We start from the raw sequence: 13933 nt of genomic DNA, 5'->3' as shown, positions 1-13933 counted from the left end.
CACGATAATCATATACTCGTCGACCAAAGGTACCTTGTTGATCATTGACTAAAGTAATCCGACCAAAGATTATCTTATTAATCCTTGACCGGAGTTATTTTACCAAAGATTACCTTGATAAGTTTTGACCGAAGTAAGACTATCTTGGTTAAGGGTTTTTCCCTCGTGATCAAACCTTTGTGTTCACCAATATTACAATTACGCACTTGTCATTATCGAGTTAGCACCTTACCTCACATAACAGATTTAGATACTTGATCCTTAGCAGATTTTTGTCCAAAACAATTTGGCGCCCACCGTGGGGCGATTGGTGCTGTAATCCATATTATTCCTATCATTCTCAACTTTTTCATACCCATATCACTATCAATGGCCTCTCAATCAACCTCTACTTCATCAACCATGCCGGCTACGGTTCATCTCTCTTCAAGGACTTTGCTACCGATGCCTCCGCCAATCACGGGAACGCAACGGCCTGCTACTGCTGGAAGCAAGACACAGCTGCCAGCCTTCCAGAGCTCGAAAACCGCTGCTGCTGCGCTGGTGGTTAATACTAACAGTGATGTTTCATCTATGTTTTCGCAGGTTAAAGCATATATGGAGCAACAGAACAAGACCAACAAGAGGATCCTCCGTGAGATAGAAGATCTCAAGAAGAACAAGAGGCCAGCAGAGGATCTCACCCCCCTGATGCCAAGGATGCTGGATTTCACCAGTCCAGACCCCATGGCTCAGTTATCACAAGAAACATCTATCCTTCAACAGGGGTCCATGGGTCAACAGACTCAAGGATCCTCGCTATTTCAGCCAGGATCATCTATCCTTCAACAGGGGTCCATGGGTCAACAGACTCAAGGATCCTCGCTATTTCAGCCAGGATCATCTATCCTTCAACAGGGGTCCATGGGTAAACAGACTCAAGGATCCTCGCTATTTCATCCAGGATCATCTATCCTTCAACAGTGGTCCATGGGTCAGCAGACTCAAGGATCCTCATATTATCGGCAAGGATCAGTCATCCTTTCACAAGGATCCTATGGTACCCAACATCAAGGATCCTTCATCCCGAATCAAGGATCCTTCTTTTCGAATCAAGGATCCTCAGGCGTCCAATATCACGGTCCTTCGAAGTCCATGAAGGAGACATAATCCCCATGCAGACTATAGCCTCTGGAGGACCAACTCTTATCGCAGACTCCTCCTATCCCATCTACTCATCCGAGATGCCAACCTTCACTCAGCAAAGAGGTAACTTGTACGATCCTTTATCCTTATATGCTAACCGTGGTTCCATGCAGGATGCAGGTATCAACCAAGCTATGGCCAAGGAGCTGCAGAAGCTCAAGGATATGATATCCAGTGTTCCCGGGGTCATAAGACCAATCCCCGAGATACCTGAGGGAAGCCACAAAGTATCCAAATTTGCTCCGCGTGATGCTGAAATCCCGAAGCGGTTCCAGACTCCAAATATGAAGACTTACGACGGGACCACTGATCCTGAAGAACATGTAGCACAGTATAGGGAAAGGATGGAGATCAATCCTATTTCGGAGAGACTCAAAGAAGCTTGCCTATGCAAGGGCTTTGGATCCACACTAACGGGAGCCGCTCTAAAATGGCTGCTAAGTTTTTCTCCTTTTTCAATTACTTCTTTCTCTCACTTAGTTAACTTATTTAACACTCAATTTTCCTGTAGTCGGAAATTTGAGAGGTTAACCAGTGATTTATATCGTGTTGCCAACCTAGTGATGAATCCCTTAGGGATTTCGTCACCAAATTCGGCAAGGAAGCTCTAGAAATCCCAAATCTTGACATGACTACTGTTGTTGAAGCATTCAAGATGGGAATTCAGAAGAGCTCCCCCTTTTATGATGATTTAGTGATGACTCCATGCAGGACATTAGACGAAGTCAGAAATAGGGCATTAAGATACATCCGGTTGGAAGAAGACAAAAGGATCCAGGATCGTCTTGTTGGACAAGCAAAACAACCAACCCCCAAGAAGAATAAAGTATCCTGGAACAGGAATAACAATTTGAAGCCGTATGCCAAATTCAACAATCATAACGTACGGGCAGTGGAAGAGGGAGATGACGATGAAGACTATCCTTGCATCTCCGATTATTGTTTCTCTGTGGACACTCATGGCTTGATCTGTGCCATGAAGGATTTGGGAGAAAAAGCGAGGTGGCCACGAAAGAATGAAAAGGTTGTCGGCTTCAAGGACAAGTCTAAGTGGTGCGCTTTCCACGAAGATTTTGGCCACGCAACAGACGAATGCATCGGCTTAATGAGGGAAATTGGTTACCTCCTGAGCAAGGGTCACTTTAAATAACTCTTGTGAAGGAAGAAATCCAAGATCCTGAAGACCTTCCACAAAAAGCAACACCACCACCACCAGATGCTCATGTGATCAACTTTGTCTCCAGAGACTACGAATTATTTCAAGATTCTTGTGCCATAAGAGAAGATCCCGTAACAGAATTTGAAATGGACGACGAGAGAAGGTCACTCATCCCCACTACTCGAGTGACTGATCAGAGAATCTTTTTCAATTCAAGGATCCAGGATCCTCATCGGGACAAGCTGGATATGCAGACGATCAATTTCATCTCCGGAGGTTCTAACATATGTGGATCTTCTTTCTCTACAGCAAAAAAACTCGCTAAAGAGATAAAGATGGATAGCAGAGATCGACCAATAGTGTCAACCACCTTAACAACAGACAAGAGAATCTTTTTTAATGATGAAGACAAAATGAACAATCAGGATCCTCATCACGACGGTTTGATTATTACTTTATTTATCTCTAACCATTATGTACGCAGGATCCTAGTAGACGGTGGCAGCTCGGTCAACATTATCCAACATGATGTCCTTAAGAAGATGAACATCCCGGATTCAGAAATCATTCCTAGAACTTCGGTGCTAGTCGATTTCAGTGGCGAAACCAAGAAGACAATGGGGGACATCAACCTCCCAATATATATCGAAGGGTTAAATTTTTACCAAAAATTTTGTGTTATAGATAACCTTTCCTGTTGCAATGTTATTTTAGGTAAGTCGTGGCTCCATGGAATGAAGGCCGTAGCCTCAACTTATCACCAGTGCATCAAGCTACCTACTCCTTGGGGAGTTGTAAAGATAGTAGGTGACCAAGCGGGGGCCAAGAATTATTATTCATCGTCAATGAAGCCAACAGCCAAGCCAACCATAGCATAACAATTACCGCAATATCCAAGGGACGTGCTGGAAGCTCGGGAGAAAGACCTTAAAGAAGTATCATTGGACCCCGAAGATCCAGAAATAAAGGTGTTATTAGGATCCAGTATCCCTAGTAAGATTGAGGAGGATATAATATCCTTCTTAGGGTAAAGAAGATCTACTTTTGCCTTCAAGCACTCGGACATGACAGGTATTTCAAAAGAGGTAATCACTCATAAACTCGGCCTTGATTTATCTGTTAAACCCATCCATCAGAAGCGAAGGAAATTCGCTCCTGAGAAGAACAAGATCATACAAGAAGAAGTTGAAAAACTTCTTAAGGCCGGTATGATCAGAGAGGTTCAGTATCCTCGATGGCTAGCTAATGTGGTTGTTGTTTCAAAAAATAATGGAAAGTGGAGGGTGTGTGGCGATTTCACTGATTTAAAAAAGGCATGCCCCAAGGATCCTTTCCCATTACCACATATAGATTCCATGGTGGATGCAACGGCAGGACATGAAATGCTTACCTTTATGGATGCTTCCTCTGGATTTCAACAAATTCAAATGGAACCATCTGATCAAGAGGATACAGCATTCATGACTCCTACCAGCATATACTGTTATACTGCTATGCCGTTTGGACTAAGAAATGCAGGGGAAACATAACAAAGATTAGTCAACATGATGTTCAAGGATCAGTTGGGTAAGACTATGGAGGTCTACATAGATGATATGGTGGTGAAATCAAAGAAAGCTGAGGATCACCTTAGAGACCTCAATGAAGCATTCAACATCCTCGGCCAATATAACATGAAATTAAATCCGTCAAAATGCCACTTTGGTGTTAAGGCCGGAAAATTTCTGGGATATATGGTAACCAAACGAGGAATTGAAGCGAGCCCTGAACAAATTGAAGCCATCCTCAACCTGAAATCTCTTGCAAACACAAAGGATGTCCAAAGGCTCACATGAAGAATAGCTGCCCTCAATAGGTTCATCTCAAGATCCTCCAAGAAATGCAAGGACTTCTACGACATTCTTAGGAAGAATAAAAAAGTTTGAATGGACGGAAAGGCATGAGGCTGCGCTTACAGCCTTGAAGGATTACTTATCCTCAGCTCCAGCCTTAATGAAGCCTGTGGATGGAGAATCCTTATACCTGTATTTAGCCGTCTCAGGAAACGCAGTAAGTGTCGTCTTGGTGAAGGATCATGAAGGTGAACAGCATCCCATTTACTATGTAAGTAAAAGTCTTCTAGATGCGGAAGCCAGGTATTCTCATTTAGAAAAGTTAATTCTTGCAATTATTATGGCTTCTACTAAATTAAGACATTATTTTGAAACTCATCCTATTATTTTGAGAACTAATTATCCTGTGAAGAATGTTCTTAGAAAACCAGAGTTATCAGGTAGAATGGCCAAGTGGGCTGTAAAATTAAGTGCATATGATATCCAATATGAGCCAAGAACAGCAATCAAGTCTCAAGCACTGACGAACTTTGTGGCTGATTTCACTAGTGATCTACAAAAAGAAGCTGACTTGGAGGTCCAACAACTAGAAAAGACCAAGGATCCTTGGATACTCTTCACCGTTGGTGCTTCCAATGTAAGAGGAACAGGATTGGGGATCCTAATGAAATCGCCACAGGGGGACATAATACCCCAGTCCATTGCATGTGCATTCCAAGCTACCAACAACGAAGCAGAATACGAAGCACTCATAGCGGGTTTACTTTTAGCCAAAAGTATGAGGATCAGGTATCTTCAAGTTTACATGGATTCTTTGCTCATTACTAACCACTTTAACGGTTCTTATACCGTAAAAGGTGAAAATATGATCAAATATTTAGAAATTATGAAGGAATTAGCAAAATCCTTTGAAGTGTTTAGTATAGTACAGGTACCAAGAGAGGAAAATGTTGGGGCAGACGCCTTAGAAAATTTAGCCTCATCCCTAAAAATGCCAGAAAATACGAAGATCCCAATTATTCACATACTCTCGCCAGCAATGGGAGAGCAAGAAGTTGGGGAAATAACAAGTGATAAGCAGATTGTACTTTGGGATCCATTATCCTCGGACTATCAAGGATCCTGGATCCTCTCGATCAAAAAGTACATTCAGACTGGAGAGATCCCAACTACGGAGAATCCAAAATCCTTCAGACTCAAGGTATCTCAATATATTTTATTAGATGATATGCTATACATAAAATCTCTTGCAGATCCATACTTGAGGTGCATTGAGGATCCTGAGATCAAAGAAGTACTCAAGGATTTTCATGAAGGAGATTGCGGCAATCACACAGGTGGAAGAGCATTATTTTCTAGAATACTTAGAACCGGATACTTCTGGCCAACGATGAAGAAGGATGCAATGGAATATTCAAGGAAATATGATGCTTGTCAAATACACGCAAACATCCTTCATCAGCCGGCGGAGCCTTTATATCCTATATCCTCCCATGGCCTTTCATGAAATGGGGTATGGATATTGTAGGCAAGCTACCAAAAGCACCCGGTGGAAAAGTCTTTATGCTTGCTATGACTGACTACTTATCCAAATGGATTGAAGCAGAAGCATTCGTGCAAGTCCGAGAAAAGGGAAGTAATATCTTTTATTGAACGAAATATTATAACTAGATTTGGTATTCCTGCTGAAATTGTTTGTAACAATGGTTCCCAGTTTATTGGGAATAGAACCACTAACTTTTATGACAATTGGGGCATTAAAATGATTACTTCCACTCCGGTTCATCCTCAAGCCAATGGCCAAGCAGAGTCTAGCAACAAGATCATCATTAACAATCTAAAGAAAAAGCTAGGATCCAAGAAGGGAAAATGGGCTGAAGAACTTCCTTATGTTCTTTGGGCTGACAGGACTACGCCTAAAAATGCAACAGGCCAAACACCCTTCTCATTGGTGTTTGGATCAGAAGCAATAATTCCCACAGAAATGGTGGTTCCTACTGCGAGAACGAGCATCCGTGATCCTGAAGCCAATGAAGAAATACTTCTTGAAGACTTGGATACTATAGAAGAACTCAGAGACCTAGCAAAGATCAGAATGGCAGCTTATCAACAAAGGGTAGCTGGGGCATACAACAAAAATATCAGAATCAGAAGATTTCAAGAAGGAGATCTAGTGTTAAGGAAAGCCTTCCAAAACATAACAAATCCGGCTGATGGGAAGCTAGCGCCCAAATGGGATGGACCTTATCAAATTGAGTCGGAAGCAGGAAAGGGGGCATATCATTTGCTCACAGTGGAAGGCAATAGGTTACCAAGAGCATGGAATGCCATCCATCTCAAGAAATATTTTTTCTGATCAGGATTCATTATCCTGAGAGGATATATTATCCAAAAAAGGATCTAGGATCCTTGATTCGGTAACATCTTTCTGATCAATTATTCTTTTTGAATTATTACTGTTAATTTAAGGATAATATATTCTTAACACTTTATTTTTTTCCAAGTTTTGAATAACCATGCAGGATTATAATGAATCATTTGATGTTCAAGAGGTTGGCCACCTCTCCTTGCATTTGAGGTATTATCTTATTTCTCTTGGCCTAGCCCACGTTTGGATATGACCCCCGATGGTCATATCCCCTACGGTTTAAAGGTTTTCACCTTTCTCACGATCGCCAGTTGCGCACGCTATCCGATGTATAGTCCGGGGCAGCGGGACCAGTACACGTTTAGTGGCTGACAATTTCGTTGTTTCCGGCTATATGGAGGATCCTACGAATTATGGTAGACGTACCATTTCCTAAGGTTTAAGGGGTTTTCACCTCTTCTCAAGGGCCTTGTCGCCAGTTTAATCCTAAGGTTTAAGGGGTTTTCACCTCTTCTCAAGGGCCATGTCGTCAGTTTAACACCAATTACACGGGCTTGTCCCCAGTTGCACGGGCTTGTCCCCAGGTTATTTTATGGGCTTGTCCCCAGCTTAATGGGTTTAATCCCAGTTAATATTATAAGTTGTTTGCAACAGATTTTCTAAGTTCATTGTGAAGATCAAGAGTTATGGATTCAAAATCCTTAAATTGCTTCTAGCAGGATCACAGAGGGATCATTACTTATGGTAACTTATGTCTAATTAGACCTTATGGTATGATTTCTACTTGTCAATTTACATTTATTTGGCTAAGATCTTTGTAGACCCTTTTACTTAAGGATTTAAGATCTTTAAATTAATTTTGCAAGGATATTTTATCCTGAAAATCTTTTACTTAAGATTATTTTTCAAAACTTTCAATAAAGCTAAAGCTATATCAAACAAACTTTCACAATAACAACCGAATAGTCAAAAGTTTTCAATTATTAATCATAAGTCACCTGGACTTACCCAAAACCCTTAACCCGGATTTCACCATATGAAAGATGAACCGTCCACCCGGGTTAAACAGGTGTTACTAGCTGTTCATGATTTGCAGGAAGAATAAGAAGTTTTGGATATATAGCTTGAAAGGAAGTTCTCAAAGTAAACTATATATATATATATATATATATATATATATATATATATATATGATAATTATATCTAGCTTGTCAAATCTCATATGTTTTTGCAAGAAGTCTGAATTCAAAGGCAAAATGACAGCTGCGATATTATCACAACCGCCATTTTGGGGGCAATTGTTAGGTCACGGAAATTTGACACTGTGGATACGTTATCTTGGCATATTTCTGGATCAGTTATCCTTAGAATGTGTTCCAGATTCTGTCAGGATCAAGGATCCTCAAGCAATTGGTATTACTAATGATTGTTTCTCATGTGTAGGTTAATATTTGATAGGTATAACGGCTATAGGACGTGGTCTACCTAATATTTCGCTACATGGCACCTGCAGCACGTGGTCAAAGCTGAAGACTAAGTTAGTGGGAGAAGTGGCGGATATATAGGACTTCTTGTTGAGTCACAAGTAACTGAGTACTGAGGATATGTTATCCTTGAAGAGTTGTCTGGATCAGTTATCCTCCCGAAGAGTTCCAGAGCTATGTATAACGGCTGTATGACCAAGTCTGCCTAAACTTTCGCTACAAGACTTCTTTATGCACGTGGTCAAAGTTATGGGAGCAACTAGTGGAGTAGTTCCTTAAAAATAAGAGCTAGTTGTTATTTTCTTTTATTATTTATATTGAGTTTATGATCAATATTAGGGGACACACATAGATACACTCATTGACGGCTGCACACATTCAGAAACTCTCTCAAGAACTCTCTCTAGCAGTTCATATACACACACACTTAGATATTTTGTACTCTTTGATCATAAACTCCACCATTGTAACCCTTTTTTGTCATTAATAAACTTGACGGTGATAGTTTTCACCGTCCGGGGTTTTTTGTGCCGGAGATCACGATAATCATATACTCGTCGACCAAAGGTTACCTTGTTGATCATTGCTAAAGTAATCCGACCAAAGATTATCTTATTAATACTTGACTGGAGTTATTTTACCAAAGATTACCTTGATAAGTTTTGACCGAAGTAAGACTATCTTGGTTAATGGCTTTTTCCCTCGTGATCAAACCTTTGTGTTCACCAATATTACAATTACGCACTTGTCATTATCGAGTTAGCATCTTACCTTACATAACAGATTTGAATACTTGATCCTTAGCAGATTTTTGTCCAAAACAATATACATACATACATAAAGTAACAATAAGAAAAATAAAACATCAAATTGAATTAAGAACTAAACTTATAGGATGATCGATAGCCTATTATCAATTTCATTAAACAAATGAAACTAAAAGGGTGAAAACTCAAAAGTGAGAAATACAAATAAATAAACATAAGATAGCACAGAATAACAAATGGTAGGACCCACCACAATCAAATCAAACGGCCATCTTCATCCCACCTCGACACCTCAGTCCTTCCTTCACTAATTACTACCACCACCCACCATATTTGACCACCGTTACCATCATTCATTCACTCACACATCTCATCACAATCAGTTTTACAATAATTCTACTTTAATTAATAATAATATGTCGAATCTGTTAAAAAAAGTCTGGGAATCGGTGTCTAACCGCACAAACTCAAACAAAAACACTCCAAATTTGAGTAGTTATTCGATTTCTCACGCAGCCTTATCCGATCAGATTATGATGTGCTCGTCCTCTACTGGAGAGTTCGATCGGATACCTCTCGATGTGTTTATGCAGATCGTGAAGCTGCTTCAGCCAAACGACGTCGCTCGACTCACCGCGGTTTGTAAGCTCTGGAGGTTAATTGTGTCTGATAATAAGTTGTGGATGCATTACCTGCAGAATCAGCAGGTGCCGTGGGAGACTATATTCTTCTCGGAAGTTAATTTGCGATCTGGTTTTCCTCTTCAGTATGCTTCTTGTTTTAATTATTACTAGGTTATTTGGTTGTGAATATATTATAAATATAAATTATTAGGCCTGTCAAGAACGGGCAGTTAATTGGACATGTATTTCGTTAAAAATCTAAACGAACAGTTCACGGACACGGACGTGAAAGAACATAAATGAACATTGTTGAACAAACATAAATGAACAAATTTAAATGACACACAAACGGACATAAATGAACACACTTAAAGGAACACAAACAAACACTAATAAAACAGTAAGTACACAATTCATTCAAAAATTTAAAATGCACGTCCTATGTGGAAAAGTATAGGATATTGGTCAAGGACCGAATATCGGTTATCGCGGTGAGATTTCCGTGGGATATCTGTATTTTAATATCATGCAGAATTTATATAGAAATTCATTATACTATCCTACCATTAACAAATTAACCTTTTGCAACTTACAATACATTGTAGCAAGTTGAAACTGATATAAAGACTCATTAAACGCCAGAAATTGACAATTAAGACTTAAAAATCTGATATCGGGAAAATCGGCGATATATTGGACAAATATCAGTCAATATCGCCAATAATATCATGATCGAGATTAGGACCGATATTTTACCAAGGGACCGATAACTGATATATCGGTGATATCGACTGCATGGAGCGCATCTTAATTGTGTAAAGTTACATTGCCAATGAGTTAAACGAACGGACTTAAACTGACATATACGAACAAACATAAACGAATGCAAATAAACAAATGAAACATGTTTCGTTTGTCTTATTAAATGAACAAAAAATTTTATTCATATTTGTTCACTTATTATATAAGCGAACTTCGCTAGGCTCATTTACAGGCCTACAGATCATATTCAATTTGATTTGGTGAGTTAGCTTTATGAGTGCAATCGGTAGAATTAGTTTTGTAGTTTCCTTAAAGCACTAGACATGAGTATTGGGATGAAAGAATTATTAGAGAGAATATATTAGTTAGGTTTATTGTTATATAACTACCAGAAGATATGTTTGATTATGTTTCCTTTGTACTGTACTCCATTGTCAGGGTTTGGTAATGATTGTACAATTATTTAATTATCATTGGATGTGCCTAACAATCTTAATCTATGATTGTAGAATATGTTCCCAAATGCAATCATTTATGAATATCTATGGATTACGAACACATGTTCCTGGAGCTATAATTGTTGATGGTATGTAATCGTTTATGTATCAAATTAAATACTTTCATATCAAATTTAAATTGTTTTAGAATATTGAATATGATGGTACCTCATATGCTCATGAAAGTGGTTGTATGCTGTTTTAAATTATTTTTTCTTGTTTCTATTGTGTTTGGAGGTTTAATAATTGATTAATTAAATAGATATAATTGAACAGTTTTTGTTTTGATTCTTACAAAGGTGGTTCTGGCTATTGTAAATTTGGTTGGAGCAAGTTTGATTCTCCATCTGGACGATCAGCAACGTTCTTGGTACATGACAGTTTTAATAACTAATTTTTTTGGGACAATATATTAACTTTATTATTTAAGGTTCTGAGAGATTAGTTTTACATGTACGAATTTGGTAATATCGAGACTCCAATGTACTCTAGACTTCGTCACTTCTTTGCAACAATTTATAACAGGTATTGCATTAAATGAGACAATAATTTGTTATATCAAACGGTTAAAAAAATAGTGTGTTATATAATGAAGAAAATGTTTTCATCATATTTGAATCTTTAGTTTTCTTGACCATATAAATGAAATAATATGCAGGATGCAAGTGAAACCATCCACCCAGTCAATTATTGTCTCAGTTCCATTATGCCAATATGATGGTATGCTTCTTATAATCCGTTCATTTCTTTTTTTTTTCTTTTTTTTGAGTTATATAAATTGATATAATTCTTCCTTAAATTTGTATAGATACAGAAGCTGCTAAAGCTGCAAGAAGACAGCTTAAAGAAGCAATACACTCGGCATTATTTGGCATGAATGTTCCTTCTGTTTGTGCAGTCAGTCAGGTTTGACTAACCACTTATTAACTTATAATTTCAAAATATAATAATAAAAAAAATAATTTTTATATTGTTTCTTACTCGCCTATTGTTGTATCTCAACCATGCTACAGGCAACGTTAGCCTTGTTTGCAGCAAAAAGAACATCAGGAATTGTTAACATAGGTTTTCATCAAACATCTGTTGTCCCAAGTATGCCGATTCTGTTGATCAGATAATGTTATGTTTGACCAAATTTGAATTATAATTTAACGCATGCTGCAATTTGTATTTCCAGTTTTACATGGTAAGATAATGCGCAAAGTGGGTGTGGAAGCTGTGGGAGTTGGAGCTTTAAAGCTTACAGGATATCTTAGGGAGCAAATGCAGCAGAGAAATCTGCATTTTGATTCATTATACACAGTGAGGTCACTGAAAGAGGTATTAACAAATAACTTAAATTGGCAAAAAAGTAAGCAGTTTATTTTAGGTCAGGGAAAACCATTAGAAGTTCTAAAATTTTTTAGCTAAGGTAAATAAAAACCAACCTTTTTTCAAACTCCATGTCAACACTACTTCACTAAAAGTCAACATGGTCAAAAGTTAACGACAATTTGTAAAAAGTCAACATGGTTAGAAGTCACATCACGAAAAGTCAACATGGACAAAAGCTAAAACAATCTTTTTTTTATTATTCAAAAGTTGACATGGTCAAAAGTCCACATGTCAGCACCACTTCATGAAAAGTCAACATGGTCAAAAGTTGACACATCATCATTTTCAACCCATGCAGAATCTGTGTTATGTTGCTCTCGACTATGAAGCCGAATTATGCAAAGATACAGAAGCATCATATGAGGTGGCAGCTGCAGGTTGGTTTACACTTGCACGGGAACGGTTTCAAACAGGAGAGATTTTATTCCAGCCACGTATTGCAGGAATGTATGTATATGTAACCTTTGACTTTGACTTTCTGTAATATTTATATTTATTATGAGATATAATCCGTTTTTGTGTACAGGCGTGCAATGGGTTTGCATCAGGCAGTGGCACTTTGTATTGACCATTGTCACGCGGCTGAGTTGACTACCGATGAAAGCTGGTCCAAGACCATTGTCTTATCTGGAGGAACCGCATGCTTACCAGGATTAGCAGGTATAATAATCAAGTATCACCAAAATTACCTTTTTACAAGGGGTGTAAAGGAGACGACCCGATCCCGAGCTCGTGTAAGCTCGGGTTTGGCTTGTTAATTTAAGTAGCTTGAGCTCTACATCTAAAGCTTGAGATAGGCTTGCGAGTAATTTTCAAGCTCAAGCTCGACTCGTTTATTATTATTAATTAACTTATATCTACATGTATAAAGTTATGTTATATATATTTGTAAATTATAATTGTTATTATATATGTACATAATATATATATATTATTTACTTATTTTTACCATAATTATATCTACAATATTTATTTATATTTTTAATATTTTATGTAACTTTTTTATTTAAATTAAAATGTTTTTAACTTTATACCCTAACAATTAATTTAAAAAAAAAAAATTTTCACTTTTTCAGTCAAATTATTTTAAAAAGCAGCTATAATTTTATGCATACATGATACAACATAGTATACATTATCTAGTTGTTTTCATCATAACTATCGTCTATACATACAATATAGTTATATAATTAATAGGCTTGTTTAGGCTTGTGAGCCTAGTCAAGCTCGGACTTGAGCTCATTTGTTAAATACGCTTCAACTTTAAGCTCGGGCTCATTTAAGCTCGAGTTGGTTTATTGTAAGCTCTATTCGATCTTCTAGTGAACCGATCTTGAGTAGCTCACTAGCGGCTTAGCATGTTTACACCACTACTTCTTACGCCACTTGGCTCATTGTTTGTTATTGTACCATGTGATTGACTGATTTCAATATTATGACAGTCTTCAGAAATCAGAACATTTCCCTATGTTAACTAAATCGATTGCCGGTGATTATTTTCTTCTTTAATTGTTGTTTTTTCCAACCATAGAAAGATTAGAGAAGGAACTACATGGCCTTCTTTCCCCTTCCGTAGCCGATGGAATAAAAGTTCTTCCACCCCCTTACGGTGCAGATTCCGCTTGGTATGGGGCAAAACTCATCAGCAATGTAAGTCATCATTAGCCTTTGGTTTATCATAGGGAAAACTACAAAAAACATAACATGCTTTTGGCTTGGTTGCAGTTGAGCACTTTCCCAAACTCATGGTGCCTCACCAAAAAGGAGTTTCGGTCCAAGGCCCGAAGTGACCGAAGAAACCTTGTATGATGAAGTCGAGATTCAAGGATAATAGTAAAGTTTATAAATAAATAAAAATAATAGTAATAGTAGTTTTTATAAA

At 38.0% G+C, this 13933-nt stretch overlaps 1 protein-coding gene across 1 annotated transcript; it reads left to right on the top strand.

Moving 5' to 3' along the window:
- The first annotated feature begins 9186 nt into the window (after positions 1–9186).
- On the top strand, positions 9187–13888 carry LOC143600034 (actin-related protein 8-like). Its single transcript, XM_077077838.1, has 12 exons — positions 9187–9561; positions 10690–10766; positions 10977–11047; positions 11123–11202; positions 11336–11397; positions 11486–11583; positions 11691–11769; positions 11855–11997; positions 12350–12498; positions 12578–12711; positions 13583–13701; positions 13777–13888. Exons 1-12 carry the CDS (start codon positions 9212–9214, stop codon positions 13858–13860), a joined length of 1446 nt encoding a protein of 481 aa, XP_076933953.1. The 5' UTR covers positions 9187–9211; the 3' UTR covers positions 13861–13888.
- Positions 13889–13933: the final 45 nt, after the last annotated feature.

The sequence above is a fragment of the Bidens hawaiensis genome, unplaced genomic scaffold, assembly GCF_021521415.1.
Source record: "Bidens hawaiensis isolate Kalapana, Puna unplaced genomic scaffold, B.hawaiensis_p1.1 tig00053238_1, whole genome shotgun sequence".
In the NCBI taxonomy this organism is placed as follows: domain Eukaryota; kingdom Viridiplantae; phylum Streptophyta; class Magnoliopsida; order Asterales; family Asteraceae; genus Bidens; species Bidens hawaiensis.
The sequence above is the reverse complement of the archived record's forward strand: the minus strand, read 5'-3'. Positions and strand labels throughout refer to the sequence as shown.